This window comes from Podarcis vaucheri, assembly GCF_965113315.1.
Source record: "Podarcis vaucheri genome assembly, chromosome: 3".
NCBI lineage: Eukaryota > Metazoa > Chordata > Lepidosauria > Squamata > Lacertidae > Podarcis > Podarcis vaucheri.
Window position 1 is genome coordinate 78,233,560 of NC_138761.1, and position 21,843 is coordinate 78,255,402.

At 39.9% G+C, this 21,843-nt stretch overlaps 1 protein-coding gene across 1 annotated transcript; it reads left to right on the top strand.

Annotated features, from left to right (window-relative positions):
* Window positions 1-229: 229 nt before the first annotated feature.
* Window positions 230-20,444, top strand: PNISR (PNN interacting serine and arginine rich protein). The gene is made up of 12 exons (XM_082216625.1): window positions 230-330; window positions 8,215-8,321; window positions 10,286-10,471; window positions 11,372-11,598; window positions 13,292-13,478; window positions 14,089-14,279; window positions 14,379-14,516; window positions 15,686-15,785; window positions 16,449-16,502; window positions 17,699-17,869; window positions 18,699-19,818; window positions 20,079-20,444. Exons 2-12 carry the CDS (start codon window positions 8,234-8,236, stop codon window positions 20,107-20,109), a joined length of 2,493 nt encoding a protein of 830 aa, XP_082072751.1. The 5' UTR covers window positions 230-330; window positions 8,215-8,233; the 3' UTR covers window positions 20,110-20,444.
* The last annotated feature ends 1,399 nt before the right edge of the window (window positions 20,445-21,843 follow it).

Below are 21,843 nucleotides of genomic sequence, written 5' to 3' on the forward strand. Positions count from 1 at the left end.
AACCAGCAGACATGAAAGGACTCTTTCCTCTTCCTAGCATATATTTCGGAGGACCCGTATTCTCTTGTCAGTAGTGGGGGTTTTTTAGCCCCTAAATGGCTAACCCCCCCCCACACTTCTCGTTAAGGGAGTCTCAGGCGCCGCGTCTGCCCTTACCAAAGATGGCGGTCGGACCGCTTTCTCCAGCGGGTTCCAGTGACGGGAGTTTCTGTTCCGGGTGAGTCCTAGCGGGCGCCATTTTGTGTGGTTCGGGAAAAAAGCCTACTGGAGAGACGGAGGCAGCCCAAGAGCTGCTAGTGCCGCCGGTCGGCGGGGAAGGAGCGGGAGGGGGTGAGTAACGGCCCACAGGGCGGCTGCCGTTGAAAAGACCCTCGACGCCGCCGAAGGACTGGGGCGCCTTTCCCTTCGCCGTCAGGGGGCGCGCCAGGGCTCGACTCGGCGCTGTTGTCCCAGCAGCCGGGGCGGTTGAGAAGGTGGGGGGGGGAGGGGTCTGCCCTCTGGGCCCATGTGAAGAAGCGTGGAGGGATTCGCCCTTCTCGATTCCCCCACATTGGTTGACTCGCAGCGGGCGCTTATTTACTGCACGTAACCCTTTTTCTCGAGGTTCTCTTTCCCCCACCCCTCAACGTACCCACCCCCTTTTGCGCATGCGCCGTTGTCCTAGCTGTGGTACTGAACGGGCGGGTTGAGATTAAAACCCGTTACGAGTTCATAATGCGCATGCGCCGGTGCGCTCCCGGTTGATCGGAATGAAATATATGGGGGTTGACGTTTGGGGCCGGTGGTGGTTTTGTTGCTCGTGGTTCCTGGAGGGAAGGGATGGAGTCAGTCACGCCCATTGGCTCGATAGGCGTTTTTATGATATAGGATTACTGGCTGATAGTTGCCCTAATGGGGATAGATGCTTTTTAAGCTAAGTGGGTTTTCGCCTCGTGTAATGGTAAAGCAATTCGCTACATAATCGTCTGGCCCAAAAATGTTTGTCAGATTCTTGCAGTTATTCATTTGAACTGTGATAATGTTTTTCAACAGTACCCTGCACATGTTTACTTGGCAGTAAGCATTGTTTTCAGTTTAGTGAGGCCTAGCCGCAAGCATTGAGGCTCAGGAAGGCAGCTCTAACATCACGGATCTTGCACAGATCGGCAGAGGGAGAGCCCCCAGATCCTCAGCCCCCAGATCCTCAAAGGGGAGCGGTGGCAGAACATATTTTCTGTGGTAACCCTGAAGTTGTGTTATCCTCTCATTATTCTGGCAACCTCATTATACAGCTTCTGGCAAATGCTGAAAACGCACCTATTTACCCTGGATTTTGCTATGTGAGATTTTTTAACTGATTGTTTTCAGGATGTTTTTGCTTTTTGTTTTTAAGTTGGGTATCTTATTTGCCTTCCTGGGTACCTTGGGGAGTAAACACAATAAATAATCAGTGCCGGGATGGGAGACAGTCTGGGAACTTTATGTATAATGATTTGGGTTCCATGATGGAAGAAAGTTGGACTATAAATGAAATAAATAAAAGATTATCATGGTTAGGATTAATTTGCAGCCTTTCACATCTTTGCTATGAAAGCATGTGTGCTAACTGAAGCACTCTATTTCATTTTGCTTCACAGCAGTAAAATCTGTGATTGTGTACACAAAAAATTGGGGTGGGAACTAAGCTTTTATATACAGATTATTTCAGCAATTCAGCTGGTTTTACATGCACTATCTAAGTAATCCTAATAAAGAATTCTGTAATGTAGGGGAGTATTCTGACATTGTAGATGGGAAAGAGGAAAGAGAGAGTAGCAATTTTGCTGAATGCTACCAGCTGAGTTAATGGCTTTGAGATTTTAAACAGGGAATTCACAGTTGACAGTTCTTAGTCCCCATTGTATACCAACTCTGGATGGCCTGAGTGTAAATATTTCATGGAAAAGAAGCTTCAGTATGCATGGAATCGGTTACATTATTGATGGAAATGCATGTAGAATGCAGTGTTCAGGAGTATGTACAAAAGGACTTGTCTTGTCCATGCTAACATATAGTGTTCGAATCATACAGCTATTTTGATAACTTAATTCTAACTATGTCTGCTCAGAAGCAGGTCTTATTGTATTTAATAGGACTTCTAGATAAGTGGGTTTATGGTGGCAAACTAAGGTACTAAAACATACTTATCAACTTCATACACTTCTCAACATACACTGAAAACTGAAATACTCTGATAGTCAAAAATTCACTGTTGGGTAATCTATGTTGATAACATCCATATGTCTCTGTACCAGCCATTGTCTAAATAATTATTTCTGTTTAAGTCCCACCTCTTCCCAAAGGTTTGGGATGAATAATAGCAGCTCAGGAAAATAAAGTAAAAACAGACTACCCAGTTAAAATATTAAAATTACCACATGGGTGTCAAAACTTTGGCTGTCAAAACTCCAGACAGGAAGGCTTTGCTGCACTTCTGGAATTAATTGAAGCTTGAACTTCAGTGAATAGCTTCACACACCTAACGTGTGAAACATCTGCACCCAAGTTTACTTTTCAGCAAAATTGTACATCAGCCTTGGCCACATTTTTGCCAATTTCAGTTTACTTTTGGGAGCTGACTTAGTTATACTGTGATGGGTGTTCTGGGAATGCTCTAATGGCTTCTCAGCAACATTTTGCTTGTTGGAATTTTCATTGTGCTTAATAGAGGACAAAATAGACATATACAAGGCATATGATATTAGTTAAAGAAATATAAATATAAAATATAAAGGACCAGTTTGGCTTTAAAAGTAAAATATATATGTTAAATGCCTGAAATCAAGGAAGGTATCTCGTTGCATATGATCCTGTGTGTAGTCAAACTAGTGTCTGAGAATTAGGGGAAATAGTGTTTTCCAATAAATAGATTTTAGTTCAGGTCAAATCTGTTCTACAGTTTTCCAGGGTAGTTTATAAAAGATTAAAATTAAAAACATTAAAAAGCCATAATATAAATGAACAGCATAAAAGCAAACACCAAAGCATAAAAGTAATGTAGATAGGATTAAAAGGCTTGAACAGAAAATAGGTATTTGCTTACTCATGAAATTACATAGCGTTTTCAGGCAATGCTCCCTGGGTGCAACATTCTACAATTGGAGGGCTATCCAATTGTAAGAAAAATAAGTACCGGTAGGTTGTTTTCTTTAGCCACCCGCTGCACATCAGATGATGGGAGCACCTATTGAAGATCTTAGTGAAACATATGTAGCATGGTACTAGTAACAAACAGGAAATTGCAGCTTCCTCTATATATATATGTTAGATTGTGTTGGAGTCATGTATGTTTAGTATGTTCTGGTCATCTGTTTTCAGTCCTTTACTGAAATTACACACATAGTCCCATCTGCTGAGAATAGGTAGGCAGCTTGGTGATGCAAGTTCAAAGGCAGAAAGAATAATTTATTAATAGAAGTAAAGCATTTGAGATCAAAACGGTATCAATTGCAGCATTTTTTAGAACACTGAAAAATAATGCATGTACAAATGGTAGAAGATCTAGAACAGATGTGGAGAACATTTGGGCCTCCAGATGTTGCTGAACTAGAACTCTCATCAACACTGCAAGCATGACGAATGGCTAAGGATGATGGCAGTAGTAGTTCAGCAACATCTGGAGGGTGAAAGCTTCCCTACACCAAGTACAGAAGAAGAAAATGATTCATATTTTGGGAATATTTATAGATGAAAACTTACTGTCTGGCTCATGCTAAAATAGAGTGGAGGACCAATGTCGGCTGCTCCTCACCTGCACATAAACAGTCTCTAGTGTGAACTTGGCTCTCTGCACATGCCCATTTGACTTGTTAGCTCCCTCTGCTTTTTGAAGGGATAAAGTCACATTAATATGTCACCATGCAAACTTAAGCAGATGAGCCAGTTACACATGGAGGAGAGGGTGGTCTTGTGCCACTCAGTCATCATTATTTTGTTGCAGTGCCATCTCAGCTTTGGATCCATTCCAGTCCGGCTTCTGTGCTGGTCATGGGACCGAGACGGCTCTGGTCGCCCTAACAGATGATCTCCGCAGGCAGCTGGATCGAGGCGGGTCGGGGCTGCTGGTTCTTCTAGATCTGTCAGCAGCCTTTGACATGGTCGATCACGAACTCCTGGACCACCGCCTTGCCGACGTGGGGATCCAGGGCACAGTCCTTCAATGGCTGCGCTCGTTTCTCTCTGATCGGGGACAGAGGGTGGCGCTTGGGGGGGAGTTGTCATCGCGTCACTCCTTGGTGTGTGGAGTGCCTCAGGGTGCGATTCTCTCCCCGATGCTTTTTAACATCTTTATGCGCCCCCTCGCCCAGCTTGTCCGGAGTTTTGGGCTGGGTTGCCATCAGTATGCTGATGACACCCAACTCTATCTGTTGATGGATGGCCATCCTAACTCGGCCCCAGACACACTGACCAGATGTCTGGAAGCTGTGGCTGGATGGTTACGTGGGAGCCGGTTGAAGTTAAATCCTTCGAAGACAGAGGCCCTCTGGCTGGGGCGGGACGATATGGGATCGAGGGGGCAACTCCCATCTCTTGCGGGGGTGCAATTAGTGCCAGCACCATCCGCTAAGAGTTTGGGTGTAATCTTCGATACCTCCCTCTCTATGGAGGCGCAGATTACAGCTATAACAAAGGCGGCATTTTTCCATCTCCGCCAAGCTAAGCAGTTGGCCCCTTATCTCTCTCGCCCTGACGTAGCCACTGTGATCCATGCGACGGTCACCTCCAGACTGGATTATTGTAACTCGCTCTACGTGGGGCTGCCCTTGAGACTGACCCAGAAACTCCAGCGGGTGCAGAATGCCGCGGCGAGACTCCTTATGGGGTCTTTGCTGCGAGATCACATTCATCCGGTGCTGTACCAGCTGCACTGGCTCCCGGTGGAGTACAGGATCAGGTTTAAGGTGCTGGTTTTAACCTTTAAAGCCCTATACGGCCTAGGACCCTCGTACCTACGGGACCGCCTCTCCTGGTATGCCCCACAGAGAAACCTACGGTCTGCAAATAATAACATCCTCAAGGTCCCAAGCCTCAGAGAGGTTAGGCTGGCCTCAACTAGAGCCAGGGCCTTCTCGGCTGCGGCTCCAACCTGGTGGAATGCTCTGTCACAAGAGACTAGGGCCCTGCGGGACCTGACATCTTTCCGCAGGGCTTGCAAGACAGAGTTGTTCCGCCAGGCCTTTGGTCAGGGCGCAGCCTGACTCCCTCCTCTGGCAACCTGCACAGAATTTTGCTTAATCGGTTGCCATCAATTTGATTTTAACTAATTTTTATAATGAAATATTTTTAGAATGTATGATTATTTGATTGTTTATTTGATTGTTGTTAGCCGCCCTGAGCCCGGCTCAGCTGGGGAGGGCGGGATATAAATAAAATTTATTATTATTATTATTATTATTATTATTATTATTATTATCAGCTGAATGTATGAGAATTGGGGCGGCATGCAAGATAGAGTGTTGCTTTACAGTGGTTCTGTACTAACACTTTCCACCTGGAAATTCTATACGGTTCAACAGGAAGAGTAGGCAAATAGAGGAGAAGGCAAGAATCAAAAGGCAACTTTTTCATTTATGTTTGGAATGCTCTGATACAGAAAAACATAGTAAAATATTTTTCCAAAATTATTAGGAAGTACATTCCATTAGTCCATGGGGTGATGAAGAGTCGGACACGACTAAACAACTAAACAACAACATTCCATTAAATATAATTGTTTTTCTTAATATACGTAAGATATTGGTCTCTAATGGATTAAAACATAATAAAAACTAGGCAATATCAATCTTTTATAATTTACTTTGGAAATTGGTAAGCCAGCAGAATGAGTTCTAGTATTTCAAATTTCACATCTTATGGAATTCAACAATACTTATCAATGAGAGTCCTATTTTATAGTTCTGTGAGACGGTTTATGTGTAAATATATAATGGAATAACTTTTCTTGTGTACTAGATGATCGTAGGATTGTTTGTTGTCACTTCTGTTTGTTCAAAAAGTTTAAAAATCCCAGAAACTATAGGTCATGTCTTAATTTATATGAATGGTTTGAACATTAGCATATTTCTAGATTATAAATCCAACTGCATCAGAAGGAATTGGGGTTCCCCCTTGTAAAATTCAAGCCTGGAATATTGTACTTAGCTGCACCAGAAGAGCAAGGCATTCAGAAACAAGGCAAAAGATGGAAGGGATAGGTCATGAAGGGACAATACGTCTAGATCTAGTAAAGTAAAGTATTTCCTATTCAGTCAAGTGGAAGCAAATCCAGCCTTAATAAAGCATGTAGATTAGTACCCTAATACTCTAGGGCAGGGGTAGGCAAAGTGGTGCCCTCCAGACATTGTTGAACCTCAGCTCCTATCAGCCCCAACCATTATAGCCAATGGTCGGGTTGATGGGAGTTGAAGTCTGACAACAACAGGAGGACACCACATTGACTACTCCTGCTATAGGGCTTCTGTGAAACACTGAAGGCAAAACCAAGTGGTTGGATTTGAAGATGGCTTCCTACTGTTTATGGAAAGATTGTCTTCCATCTCACACTGGAATGTTGTGCAAAGAAAGTTAAAGTAAATTCACCTGCTTGCACAAGAGCTTCTGCAGCCTCTTAGTGGATGCATCTGAACTGCTATAGTATAAGCCAAGGGTGGGATTCAACGTATGAATGAGTCTCATCAGTGAAAGCCCTGTACAAGGACTTCTGCTTGTGCAACAGGGCTCCCTCTCTCCACTGTGTGCCCCCCAAAATTGGCTGGGGGGGTGTTAGAGGGGAGCATTCCATCTGGCAAGACAAATCACATTACTGTATGGTGTTGAATTCCTCCCCTTGCCTGTTATTATATATGGATTTTTGTGCAAGCTGTTTTTCAAATCTCTTGTTCATGGTTCTTTGTATCCACTATATAATAATTTCAAAGATGTATATCAAGCACCTTCCATGCTGGATATATTCCCAGAGCAGCTTAGAAAATAATACAACAATTTATTTCAATACTGTAATGTAACACCTAAATACAATAATAACCAAATAAAAAATCAGTGGAGTGTAATAAATACGTTGGAAGATTGGAAGGGTGTGTATGAAATATTTGGTGCCAAAATGACATCAAAGTGAATGCCAGGTGAGCCTCCCTAGGGGAACATTTCACAGGCAAGTTGGCATGTGAACAGTGAAAAGGCGATTCTCTTTTTGTACTTGGTAGCCACATGCTTACTATACAGCATTGAAGCACATGGGAAAGAGCCTCAGATGCTGACCTTGGTGATCAAGCAGAATGGTAATGAGAAAAGTGGTCCAGCGTGTTTGCTTGGGAGAATAGAAATACTCATTTCCTTCAGTAGTTTCCACTGCTTAGGGTAGCGTTCATAGAATTGTAAGGAAGGAAGTTACACTTTCCTATGTTATGAGTTTGTCTGTGTTTGTGTAATATTTACAACAAAATAATAATAATTTCACTTTTGAAATTGTAATAATCTTGTTACAAATATTTGTTGAATCGTACTTAGTAGGAATGTTTCTGTAGGTATCCAGAAGTATTTCTAAGGAACATGTCTCTTAAAGCATATCAATAGCTTTCTGGTCTATGCCCCACCCCACCCCGCCCAGTAACAGTTTTATTTAAGCAAATGATAATACATTATAGTCTCAATAATTAATTAGCTTTTGTTGCCACTTCAAAGTCATAGTGTGCTTTGAGAACACTTTTGTTATCACCTGTCTAGTCACAGACACTAAATTAATCTTTCTTGACAGGGGTTCTTTGGAAGGCACTTCTGGGCCAATGCCTGTGATTTGGCAACTCTTCTAGACATCTTTTCACAATATATTTATTTCCCAAAAGTGTTTATTGTTGTTTTCCCTCTCCTTCACAATTTTGTTAGGAATTCATGTAATATCTAAGTTGACCAGTTTTCTGAAAGTGTAAAGTTCTGGAAGTGTTTACTTGTTTCTCAACTGATGACAGTCCTGCAATATGAAATGGCAATTCTGTTATTTGCAATTGTCTGGTATATAAGTGTTTCTGGATGCTACCAGGAATTGGAACAAAATGGAAATGCTACTTGATCTGTTTGAGATAATGTTTGGGTAGTTCATTTTAGTTTAAAATATAATTTGTGAGTTTTGAAAGAGTTAAATGACTCTAAATACATGAAGCTTCAACTCAAACATCAACTGTTATTCTTGATTAAATGTAGAATATATAAAGAACTAAAGATGTGGGATCAAAGTGGACAGCCTTGGCAACAGTGGCCTTTGAATCAGCAGCAATGGATGCAGTCATTTCAGCACCAGCAAGATCCAAGTAAGTGAATAGCTGGGAAAGTGCTTTCAAGATAAAAGCTAGCACAGCAATTAGCATTTTAGGAATTTGATGAGGATATGATCTTTCACCTGCTACAGAATTAATCAAGCTAATCTGTTCCATTGGGCAGCATGCAACTTACATGTCCCATCAGGGCAAGGATTCTCATTAGCACAACGAAACTTTCTCCCTCTATCTTCCACTGTATGCACCCCACAGCCTCCCCAAATCTGCAGAAAATTGAGGGAACCCCTGTAATAAGTTGGGGAGGCATGTAAGGTAAGGATCTAGGAGTCTTGGTTGACCACAAACTTGACATGAGCCAACAGTGTGACGCGGCAGCTAAAAAAGCCAATGCAATTCTGGGCTGCATCAATAGGAGTATAGCATCTAGATCAAGGGAAGTAATAGTGCCACTGTATTCTGCTCTGGTCAGACCTCACCTGGAGTACTGTGTCCAGTTCTGGGCACCGCAGTTCAAGAAGGACACTGACAAACGAACGTGTCCAGAGGAGGGCAAACAAAATGGTCAAAGGCCTGGAAATGATGCCTTATGAGGAACGGCTAAGGGAGCTGGGCATGTTTAGCCTGGAGAAGAGGAGGTTAAGGGGTGATATGATAGCCATGTTCAAATATATAAAAGGATGTCATATAGAGGAGGGAGAAAGGTTGTTTTCTGCTGCTCCAGAGAAGCGGACACGGAGCAATGGATCCAAACTACAAGAAAGAAGATTCCACCTAAGCATTAGGAAGAACTTCCTGACAGTAAGAGCTGTTCGACAGTGGAATTTGCTGCCAAGGAGTGTGGTGGAGTCTCCTACTTTGGAGGTCTTTAAGCAGAGGCTTGACAACCATATGTCAGGAGTGCTCTGATGGTGTTTCCTGCTTGGCAGGGGGTTGGACTCGATGGCCCTTGTGGTCTCTTCCAACTCTATGATTCTATGATTCTATGTAACATGTAGGTTGAATACAACTGTTAGTATTTTATTTTATTTGCTATCTTTTGTTTCCTTGTATGTTGACTTGAAGTAGGTTGGTTGACAATTTGTTATAGTGTTTTAAAACTATTATGGTCAGCACCAGCACCCCTCAATTAGATCAGAATGCACTAACTAAAGACCCGGGTTCTACTAGAATACTTACAATGAATCCTACTTGGGTAACATGGGTACACAAAAATAATATTGCAACTTTCAGCCTTGAAAATGATAGTAAATTTAGGTTGTCTGGCTGAAAAGTATTCCTCCCCCCCCCAAAAAAAAAAAGCTTTTGGGAGATGGGAGAAAGAAGATAGGCTGCAATTTAAAATGGGCACATACCACATCCATTTAAATCCATCGGCAGTTTCCCCCTTGACTTCAGAGTAATGATGATTTGAACCTTTTAGGCTGCAAGCCTTCATGTAGACTGCTTAAATCTTTAAATCCCATTAAAATTGGCGTGTGTTCAGGATTGCAGGGGTGCAGCCCATTCCTACACATTCAGGAATAAGTTTCACTAAATCTATTGAAGCTTAAATATGCATGCTAAATATGTATGCACATTATAGCAACTGGAGTATTAGTACCAGTACAGGTTTCATTCTCTGAATACAGCTGACAAAGTCTGTTTATTAGATATTTTTGAAATGGAGGATTGGAAGAAACTGTGATAGGACAATGAACTGTTTTGGTAGTCTTAAGGTGCAGTCTTAAGAAGGAAGTCCCACTGTGTTCACTGGGGCTCATTTCTATGTCTGTGTATATAGGATTACAGCCTAAATCTAATGATTATTTGCCTTATTTGAAACAGAAAATAGTGTTAGATTAACGCATATAAATTATGTGAAGGACACTTTTAAAAGGAAGCTTTTAATATACTTCCTATGACATGTGAATAAGGTGCTGTTCAGTTGGGATTGACAAATATGTCTTCCTAATTCTGCCATGGAAATCTGTACGTTGAAAATCTAATTTTATTTCTAGGCCAAATTGACTGGGCAGCATTAGCTCAAGCATGGATTGCTCAGCGAGAAGCTTCGGGGCAGCAGAGTGTAGTGGAACAGCAAGGGATGATGCCAAATGGCCAGGAGATGACAGGCATGGAGCCTGGTCCAAACAACCATGGCAACTTTCAGGGTGATCCAAACTTCAACAGAATGTGGCAGCCAGGTTTGTTTTTTAATACTTTCCTCTTTGTTTTTGGATTCTAACACTGATATGCTCTATCTTTCTAAGCTTGGAGCATCCTTGGAAAAGGCAAGTTGACTTGCAAGATCCAACCCTCATTGGCTTTGAATTATTTTCTCTGTTAATGCACAGAATATAAATTAGAGCGTATAGTTCTGTCCTTTGTAGTGCTCTGTGATACGCACCTAGATGCTGCCTTAATCAGCCAGCTGTAGTCAGATTCAGGTTCTGGTCAGATAGCAATCTATAGATCAAAATGTTTTCTATTCCCTCATAGGCATTTCATACGCAGCCTTACATACCAGTAAGTCTGGTGCCTTTGCTGCTGTTCTTCCTCTATGCTTCAAATGGGCCAACTTTATTTGTTAAAATGGTGCAAATGTACTTATGGTACATTGCTTAATGTACATGAAGGATTTTTCAGTTTCACAAACTCTTAAATGTATTTCAAATTAGGCTGGTTAAAGGATACAGTATGGAAATGTATAGTTGAAAGTCGTCCCTGTCCCCAGTTCTGCCTGTGTGCCTAGTACAGCTATATTCTAATGGAAATGGTAAGCTACTTGGATAAACTAGCCAAGAACAGTGTTCTTCCTCACTGGCTTGTTTCATGATCCTTTTTCAAGTCCACAACTAGCTCTTAGTACCTTACGGATGATGAAACACAAGATCTTCCTGATTTTGGTTGATTTCATGGTACATTTAGCCAGCAAACAAAAATCAAGAAGGACTATCAGTGATAGTCTGGACACAAACAATGAATCCTAGCTTTATTAAGATATATATTTGTGTGTATTTTACATTAAAGATTTTATTTTGAAAGTCTCAAGAGAAGAAATGGAAAAAATGAGTTGTTAACATTTTGATTTTAAATCCAAACAGACTGGAGCATGCCCCACCAACCCCCTCATCCACCTCCAGAGCAGCCATGGATTCCTCCAGCACCAGGCCCAATGGATATTGTTCCTCCGTCGGAAGACAGCAACAGTCAGGACAGTGGGGAATTTGCCCCTGACAACAGGCATATATTTAGTCAGAATAATCACAACTTTGGGGGACCACCACCTGATAACTTTGCAATGGGCCCAGTGAACCAGTTTGACTATCAGGTGAAACATTTCTTGCTTAAATATTGTAAGCATGCAGAGCCCATTCCACGGAGTTGTGCCTCTAGTGCTGATTTTCAACAGAATCCACAAGTTTTATTGTTTGCTCAGATACAATTTGTCATCTGCAAACCACCTGCATTGTGAACACCTCTTTATAATTTGGTTGTTAAAACACCTCGTTTTCCAATGCAATAAGTTTTGTGTAAAAGAGAAAAATATGAAAGAGAACAAAATGCTTAAATACATGAGCAAGTGTATTCTGAGAAGGAACTGCCTGTTTAGAAAGATAGCCTAGATGATTTAGTATTTCTTTTCCACCTCTCGCCAGTTTGATTTGATTCATAAAGGTGAATTATGCCCACAATATCAGTTTCCAAAATGAATTCTGCGCTCCTGCACACAACTAAGCTTCTCTGAAATACTGTAATTTAGAAGTGTAGAACTGGCCAAAATTATAGCCATTTACTCTGGTTGTGTTGTTTTTCCTGGGCCAGAGTCCCAGTATGTGCAAGGAACACTTCTACCTGAAAAAGCATCTCCATTCATTTTACTGGAAGTGTATATTTCTTTAGGTGTGTGGATTGAAGTGAGCAGTGTGGACCGCTGTGCACATTTATCCTTTTGAGTCTGTGTGGGCTTTCTAGATTAGGCTTTTCAGAGAAAGTGCCAAGTTCCATTCATTTCAGTGGCACTTAAACATGCCTACATTTTTCTGAATTGCCATTATAAACAGTGTGTCGATGTTATACAGTGTTATAAAGTATGATATATGGCAGTCAAATATGAAGTTGTAAATGATTTTTTTAAGTAAACATCAGTGGAGAATGACTCTTTCAGTGTTCTTTCTTTTTCCTTTTTCACTTCTGTGTCAAATCCCCACATGCTTATTAGATGTAGATATTACAAGTTCCCCCCCTGGCCTTTTTTAATTGAAAAAAATGCTGCAGACTTTAATGCAATTGTTAGATTGGTCAGCTGAAGCTCTGCACACAAATAAAAAAGTACACATTGAATTTTTGGGACTGAGATTGACGCAGAAATTGCTATGCAGATTGTTCTCACACATATCACATTTATATAGTTTCTCTAGGCAGCTTACAAAAATATTAAAGTACAGCATATAACAATTAAAATGAAATTAAACAGTAAGAGGCAGCCAAAAAACCCACACCATTCCTTAGAACAGAGATAGCATAAACTAATTTACAACTCTCATAACCAGGGGGCAAGTATGATTTAAAAAGAAAGAAACTTAGATGTTATGTTCCTTTACTTTATATTCCAAACTAGCAGCTGGCTTACTGCAGCTACGGTGGCTTTCCTTTGAACTATAAATCAAGCTGATAATTGTAGTTGAAATTAATATAATTAATTTCTCTACTTAAATCTTTTCTTCCAACACCCATCCAATACGGAAGGGACTTGGAACTTTTCCAGTTTATTTATGTTGTGTTACAGTAATGCAAAATTCCTATTTCTGAATTCTGAAATGAGAAGGACTAGTCAATTTTCTTTTCTGAAACTGTCAGTTTCACCGTTTAGAGAATATAGGCTGTCCCTTAAAATATTAAAAGGGCTTCTATTCAACTTTAATAAGGTTCTTTCTACTGTGCATTTTTGTACAGACCAAATATTAAAGTTAGGAAATGTGTAGCATTGATCTGAAAGAAAATGAGCTTCGTTACTCTTTCAGCATGGGGCTAATTTTGGTCCACCTCAAGGTGGGTTTCATCCACCTTACTGGCAGCCTGGACCACCAGGCCCTCCAGGTCCTCCAGCACCTCCTGCACCACCTCAGAATCGAAGGGAGAGGCCAGCATTCAGAGATCGCCAGCGTTCACCTATCACATTACCTGCAAAACAGGAGACTCCTCAAATCGGTATGTCCTCATCATATTAATTTTAATAAATGTAGTGCCTTGTGCTGAGCAGCTCCTGTTATCAGTACAGTACTATCACAGCTTGAGCGAGCTGATCTTGGAGCCCCAATAGGAGAGAAAATGCTGAGAGAATGCATGGGCAGGAGATTTCCCTTGCACCTTCCTATGCTGTGGATTTCAAATGGCGGTGTGAGCTCCTGTTGCTCTGTCTCAGCTCTTGCCTACCTAGCAGTTCAAAAGCATGCCAGTGCAAGTAGATAAATAGATACCAGGTAAAAGGTGTTTCCATGCGCTCTGGTTTCCAGAAAGCTGTCTGTGGACAAACGCTGGCTCCCTCGGCCTGAAAGCGAGATGAGCACTGCAACCCCATAGTCGCCTTTCACTGGACTTTACTGTCCAGGGGTCCTTTACTTTAGCCACATCCCAACTCCTATTTATGTGTTTGCCACCACAATGTCTAGTTTAGCCTAGGGAGAGAATTAGAAAGCTACAGTGGCTTTCTCCCCGTGAAACATCCTAAAAACCTCAAACACATCAATTATCTGATGAGCTTAAAAAGAAAATGAATGGGTTCATTTTTAAGAAACTACTTTTCTGTATGAATATTTAGATGCTGTTAAACGCCGAACTCTGCCTGCATGGATTCGTGAGGGCCTAGAGAAGATGGAACGAGAAAAGCAAAAGAAGCTAGAGAAAGAGAGAATGGAGCAGCAGCGTTCTCAATTGTCTAAGAAAGAAAAAAAGGAAAATGCTCACACAGGAGAAGAAGATGGACCACGGTTACCTCAGAAAAGTAAATTTGTAAGTGAAAAAGTTTATTGCACTGACAGAACAGTTGTAATAATGCTGCATTGAATTCTAACCCGTATTTTAACCTATTTCATAACCCTTTTCTTACAGGATAGTGATGAAGAAGATGAAGATCTTGATAACGTAGAAGCTACAAGTAGTGGAAAAGTCAGTAGAAGTCCCTCTCCAGCTCCTCAAGAGGAGCAAAGCGAACCAGAAATGACAGAGGAAGAAAAGGAGTATCAGATGGTATGGATGAGTTTGGGACCAGTTCATTGGCCATGCCTGTATGTGCTTGCTTATTAGTAGGCTGCCATTCTATTTAAAGAAATCATAGTTGATTTATCAAATAATGCTGATTTAACTAATTTTTGTTAAAATTCATTTGACTAAAATAATAGTTTCCAGAAAACTCTGTTTTTAGATAGTGTACATGTATTTTGCAGCAAGTGCAATTTTAGAGAGGCATTCTCTCCTTTACATAATTAAAGGGGGTGCCTCTTAAAAATGGTGTCTGTCACCTGTTGTTTATACTTACTTTAAAACATTTTTTAAAAAAAAATAAAGCAAGGATTCCTTTTTGAGTTGAATAAAAGCAGCTTTAATCAACCTGTCAATTAGTTAAAATTTGCACTCTTGGTTATTAGGAAAAGCTATTCCTCTTGGGCTAAGCTAGAGAAAGCTAGCAAGCCTGCTAGCAAGCAAGTTCTCTGTGCCTCCACTAGTACTTCCACTAGTAGCTATTAAGGCAAGAACGAAATGGTTGTATGCACAGCCTAATATGATGACAGTCAACTCCAACTTTAAAGCCACACAACCAGAATCAGCATTTAACTACACATATGACCGGCTTGAGAAAGGACATAGAACCAAATTTGGGCAAAAAAGTGGACATTTTGTAAAGTTATGGGCTAGAGCGACACTGGATATCACTGATATGGTGCTGATATAAGATGCATGGCAAGGGGAGAGAATGGCTAGAATCAAGTTAGGTACACATAGCATACCCAAAGGTTTATAAATGCTTGAGCAAACTTTAGATAATTCAGGCTCTTGATTTATAGGATCAACAGATTCCTATAAGGATCTGGATTCTCTTACTGAGAAGAAAAGATGTATGTGAAATGTGATTATAGCGCTCTTCTCTCCCAAACTCTGTTTCCATCTGCTTTCCTTACTTGACTACACATCACTGAATGCAAAGGTGAACTGCTGTGCATACTGAACAAATAGGTACATTGCTTGTTGTTGAGCATGTAAGCAGTTGCCTAGTGTGAGCCCAATGCTTTCTTCAGCAGTTCCAAGAAATCATGGGTAATGGAACCATTATGCTTCCTAACCTGAATAACTGAATAGAATTGCAAGAGTTTGCTGAGAATTGTGTTTGAACTGGGGATTTTATATTTATAATTGTTTAGATGTTGCTGACAAAAATGCTGCTGACAGAAATTCTCCTAGATGTCACAAATGAAGAAATATATTACGTGGCTAAAGATGCCCATCGTAAAGCAATAAAAGGTATGCTTAGGCTTTCTAGTACTTTAATTAAATATCCTTTTGCATGTCCTAGAACATTTAAATCCATAGTATCTGTACCTAAAAGCAGTCTGTATGTTAAGGAAGAAAAGTTGCAAAAATTCAGTTGTAATAATCATATACTATTGTCCTGTGCAGTGTATTGTTCTGTGCAGTGTATTGTGAGTTAACTTCAGTTATTCCATTTCTTTCCTATAGAATGTCATTTATTTATTTTAAATGTTTACATATTTTAGATAATTCTAGTTCAAATTTAGCTGAGTAAAACTTAAGGCATACTTGATTTATGAATGAATTTGCTTTCACTGTTAGCCAGCTATTTTCTTTTTACGAAAATAGGCAGCTTTATTCCATGTAGTTGTGAGTAAATAATTATATACAGTTCTGTCTGCAGATGAAATTTATTAACTTGGAAATGTATAACTATAAGAAACTGATCTATCCACTATTAATTCACAGTTTAAATTTCTAAACATTCGTGGCCAGAAAATAACTGGGTTTTCAATGGATTACGTTTTTAATGTTTTTTCTCTCCTCCACAAAACAGCAATAGTAGTAGATTTAACAATACCATAGACTCTCATGCCTATGAAATCGTGGCTATTTGTGTTAACATGTTGTTCCTGTTGTTGATGTGATACAAAGCTCCTGCAAAACAGCTGGCACAGTCCAGTGCATTGGCTTCCCTTACTGGACTTGGTAAGTATGTTCCCAGTTTTGAGAGGGACTTAATGGGGAGATTGCTCTGGCTTGCATTTCTAAATATGTATTGAAACTGCCCAACATGCAATAGGCAAGCATCTGATAACTTTTGTGTTTCTTAGAAAGGGCTTATCTTGCAAATAAACCTATTGAAATACACAAAATTGTACAGTGGTGTTATTTCCATTGCAAGCATAATGTAAGCCTGTCCTGTAAATGAAATGTTTTGCACCAGATAGCTACTACAGTATCTAAATAAAGTAAATTTGGAGGAATTTTTCTCCTGTTTTTAATTCAGCTATTAGTGTGTGCTTTGATAAAAGAAACCAATAAAAATCTACAGTTTTGTCCTGCCAGCAATCCACACAACAAATCTATGTTTTGAGTTCTCATAGCCAGCAGTTAGTGTAATATTGGGATATGCTGGATATGAAATTAAGAATTACATTCTGAGATGTAATAGTTTTTTTAAAATGTTTGAAATATCAGTGTAACATTATACAATTTTAGTAACTTGTTATATTAAATATTTTTACTACTAGTAAAAAAATCTTTCACGTTAGCTTAAATGTATTAGTCAACTAATACTGAAGAGAACACAAAAAGAAAGTAAGAATGCTTCTGTATCAGATGTTCAGTATTACTTTCTGCTAGTCTTGTTAGTTTTTCCAGATCTATCTTTTGGGGGAAGAGAAGTCCATTCCTATTCCATACCTGTACCTCTTTAATGTACAGTCTTTTCTGAACAGTAGAAAATTGATTGGCATTTGGGACTTTTTAAAGCCCTGGATATTGAAGCTGGCTGAAATCATTGCAAAGATGTCTTCAGGGACAGGTCTTAGGCACTGCACTCCTGTGTATATGCTCTTGCTGATGTACACTAAGCATTTGGTACTGGCTCTGTAAAGAGCTTTTTTACCCATATACTTAACGGGAAAGTATGTAACCATAGCGATTGCTTGCTGGAAAACATGGCAAGCTATTCCGGAAGAAGTAAAACCAGATACTGAACAGCAGGTCAAATGTGTGGGCCTTGAACATCCGGTCAACCACCTTTGGCACTTCCTCCAGAATAAGTGGCTTCTTCAGTGAAGAAGTGAAAGATGGGCAATATACTCTCCTCTTTGCCCTGCAGAAATATTAAGAACCAGGATTAATCTTCCCTCGTGATAGACTAGGCTTTATGCACGCAGGTGGACTGGGTGGTTATGGATCAGGAGACAGTGACGATGAGAGGAGCGACAGAGGCTCTGAGTCATCCGATACTGATGACGAGGAACTGCGACACAGAATCAGGCAAAAACAAGAAGCATTTTGGAGAAAGGAGAGAGAACAGCAGCTATTGCTAGAGAAACAGCTGGAAGGTAGGATGTGTGTTTGGTTCAGAATTGACGACAGCAGCAGTGGTTTCCAACCTCTCAGACTTAGGTGCCAGCTTGTACCCTAACTTGCAACCTGGGAGCCAAGCGCAGAATAATGCACCATGTACACAAGCCTGAGCTATAGAGTACATTACAGGTAACTCTGGAATTTGGGGTTTTCTCTGTGCTTTGATACTAGTTCACAACTCCAAATAGTTTTATCTTTAGGTGACCTCACCTCTGTCAATAACACAGTAAAATTTCATAAGCAGAGGCCTTGGCCATTGTGATTCCTAAGATCTGTTAAGAGTTGGATACACAAGGACTGGCTCACATCCAGAATGTAACAAGTAAAGAATCTGCTAGAATCTTTGGATAGAATAGAGGCAGAATTAGCTATAGCATGAAGAAATCCTTGGGGAAAGACACACACTTTCCAGTACAGAGATTCCAGGAACACACATATTACAAAGATTCCTCTGAATTCATTGAGACTGCCAGTTTACAGTTGCCCATGGCAACAGAGATATTTCATAGATATTTATTGTGATTATTGTTTAGGTTCCATTTATATACTTGCTTCAAAACCCTATTAAAAAGGGAATTGTTGATGATTAACAACCCAGTCTAATTCATGTTCACTTGTAAATAAGCTCCATTGACTTTCAAATAGCTACAGAAAAGAAGTAATATAAAAGAAGTAATGTTATACTATGCTGCCTTGTTGATACACTGGCCATTAGTGGACGATAGGGAGAGATATCTTGTATCTCTGCCATCTCGCTTGGCGTGATTTTTGTATTTGTTTTTTTTTATGCACTTACTTTTGCAGAAGAAAAGCTCCAGAATGAGAAAATTGCTAAAGAGATGAGTGAACTCACCAGTAAAGAGCAAAACAGCAGTTCACCACCAGAGGATGCAAAAGAAGAGGTGGAGGCGGATGTGTTCAGTGAAAAGAAAAAATCTCCAAAGCAAATGACACCAGATGCTGAACCCAAAAAAGAGGTTAAAGAAAAAGAGAGAATAGGGAGGAGTAGGTCAAAAAGTTCAAGCAGTGGTAGTTCGAGTGCCAACAGCAGAAGTAGTAGCAGTAGTAGCAGCAGCACAGCCTCTAGTTCATCCTATAGCAGTAGCTCTGGTAGCAGTCGCAGCTCTTCACATTCTTCTTCCCCTAAAAGGAAAAAGAGGCGTAGCCACAGTAGATCACCTTCACATAAGGTTAGGCGCAGCAGAAGCAGGAGCTATTCTCACAGAAACAGGAGAGAGAGGAGCAGGAGTAGGGGCAAGGTAAGAGAAAGGCGGAGATCTAGTAGACATAGGAGTGCAGACAGGGGGGAGAGGAGGCGAAATCGTAGTCCTTCCCATGACCGAAACTGGGAGAGGCGTAGAAGTGATAGTCACTCAAGGGATCGACTTGCTAGCCTTTCCACTCGTAGTGGGAGTCGAGATAGGCGTAAAAGTGAGGACCAGCGTAGAAGTGAAAGTGGAAACAGGCACAAACACAGCCACGATAGTAAAGTTCAGGAGAGGAAAAAGGAACGCAGCAGGAGCCTAGAAAAAGACAAGAAAAAGAACAGAGAGAGGGAGAGGGAGAGAGACCAGGAGAAGCGCAAAGAGAAACAGAGAAAAGAAGAAAAAGACAGTAAAGCTGGCAATCATGATGAGAGATTAAAGAGGAAAAGAGATAGTGAAAGAACGGTCTCTCGTAGCGATTCAGTTTCCTCCAAAACATTAAGGCATGATTCTAGGCAGGAAAGCAAGAAAAGTTCTACCAAAGAGAGCAAAAAGCACTCAGGTTCGGAATCTAGCACAAGGAGCAGTTCTGAGTCACCAGGCAGCAGCAAAGAAAAGAAGTCTAAGAAAGCAAAGCATAGTCGGTCGCGGTCCGTGGAGAAATCTCAAAGGTCTGGTAAGAAGGCAAGCCGCAAACACAAGTCTAAATCACGATCAAGGTAGTATTCTTTTAAGTATCTTGTTTGATTTATGTATTTATTTCTGTTTTTGTTCATCATCATGCCTGCAACTATATATTTTACAAGTTAAGCTAACTTCTTTAGATTATTCTCGGTGGGGTGGGGGTGGCGGCGGATGGGAACGACTTTGATAGCATTGATTTCCAACTAAGAAAATTTAAGTTTTTAAGCCTAACGTGTGTGTGTTTTTTATAGTTCTTTTCCTCTTTAATTTCCCTCCCTTTCTCTTTATTTTTCAGATCAATGACTCCTCCACGTCGTAAACGCTGAGGAATGATATGGCACTAGTCATACGATTTAAAAATTCCATGAGTTTTTAAGGGCTTGTCTCATTATAGAGGCTCATTATAGAGGCTACAGTTGTGGCTGTGTAGGTGAAAGCTGAACCCTCCTTTTTAAAAAAATAATCTGTAAATAGCTGTATTTTTGGGAAACGCTGCTCGGAGTTAAGTACTTGCTAGGATTTCTTTGTATTTACATTTTTCCTTAGTAGTGCTTACTAAGACTATGAAATATGCCATTCTCTTTCAGCTGTAATGTTCTTAAAATTGCTATTGAATGTACTGTGATGTCAATAAAGTTCTTTAGTTCATTTTTTGTTTAAATTCTTGTATTTTAATTTATTTTAAATTACTTTTTTTTTTTACAATACACTTTTGTAAAATACTGAACAGTTTGTCAGTTTTAAATTTTAAGTTTTAAGTTTCCTCCTTGGATAATTCAAGGTCGGTCAGTCCCTGGGCAAAAGAATTGTTAAAATGAACTGTAGGGTTTTGTTTTTAAAAAACATTTATTGAATTATCATCCTACTGTCTGTGACTAAAATGTGCATAATTCTTATTGTACAACATACCAATATTAGCCAAGCACAAATAGTAGCGAAGTGCAAGTAAACAACATGTATGATGTGAGTTTGTAACTTTGAAACTCTATTCCTCAATATCCTACTTCTGTGTTAAAAAGCACACTCTATAATGGTTCATATGGTTAGAGAAGCTAGAATCTATTTTGGATTCATTTGTTTTATTACTCTATAACTTCTGCATTAGAAACCATTAAATAACTCTGTGATACAGAAGGTTAATAAAAATAACTAGGTCTGGTCTTGCAACTTATTACTAGAAATATGGTTTCACTTTAAAAAACAAGACAGTTTTTAAACTTCTTTTTCCAACATATTAACCATCTAGAGAGATGGTCTTTTGGCTGATAGAACTGAACTCGTAAAAACAGGCATTTGCAAACTGCAAATTTACAACCTGCCCATCCCAAACAACTGTCAACAAACATTGTGAGTTCTTGGGAACTTCAAAATGTCAAATAATACATTCTGATGAGGGGTATTATGCTTTTGGTTTTTAAATATAATTTGCTGACTAAATATACCCTTTAAAAATGGCTAACGGATGCAATGGCATATGCAATTGGGAATGTTCCATTAAATCTTCCAGGTAAATATTGCATAAAAAGAACTGCACCAAACAATTATGTTGCCCAGAGTCCTCCCATCCCTTTCTCCATGAATTCAACCTACTGTAGTTTTAAACGAAAGAAGAGAAACAAGCTCTAAGGATAAACTGGTTTTTAGATAACTAAGAATCTGAGAGATTTGGTTCAAAAATTAAAACAGTGGGGGCAAAGATTTTTTTCAGTGCTCCCATTTATTTTAAAATAAAGTACTGAGGAATACAGCTTTCTATGATCTACTGCATCCACTTTTTAAACTAGACTTCTATTTGTTAAGTAAACAAGATTGTGCATGAAGCTTTTTATATACTACACCAGCTGGATTTGTCACTCCCTGTATCAATGGAAATTTCATTCACACAAGTGCACTAATTTCAGTAATGTCTGTATGCCAATAAAGAGAGCATACTCTTCCTATTTAAAAGGTTCATAGGTTTTACTTAATGGTCTATATAACACATCACAGAGAGAATGGTGGGACCAAACTGTTGTCACAATGAGCCTTTAAGTAAATTGAGTTTCCTTTACTGGAGCTAG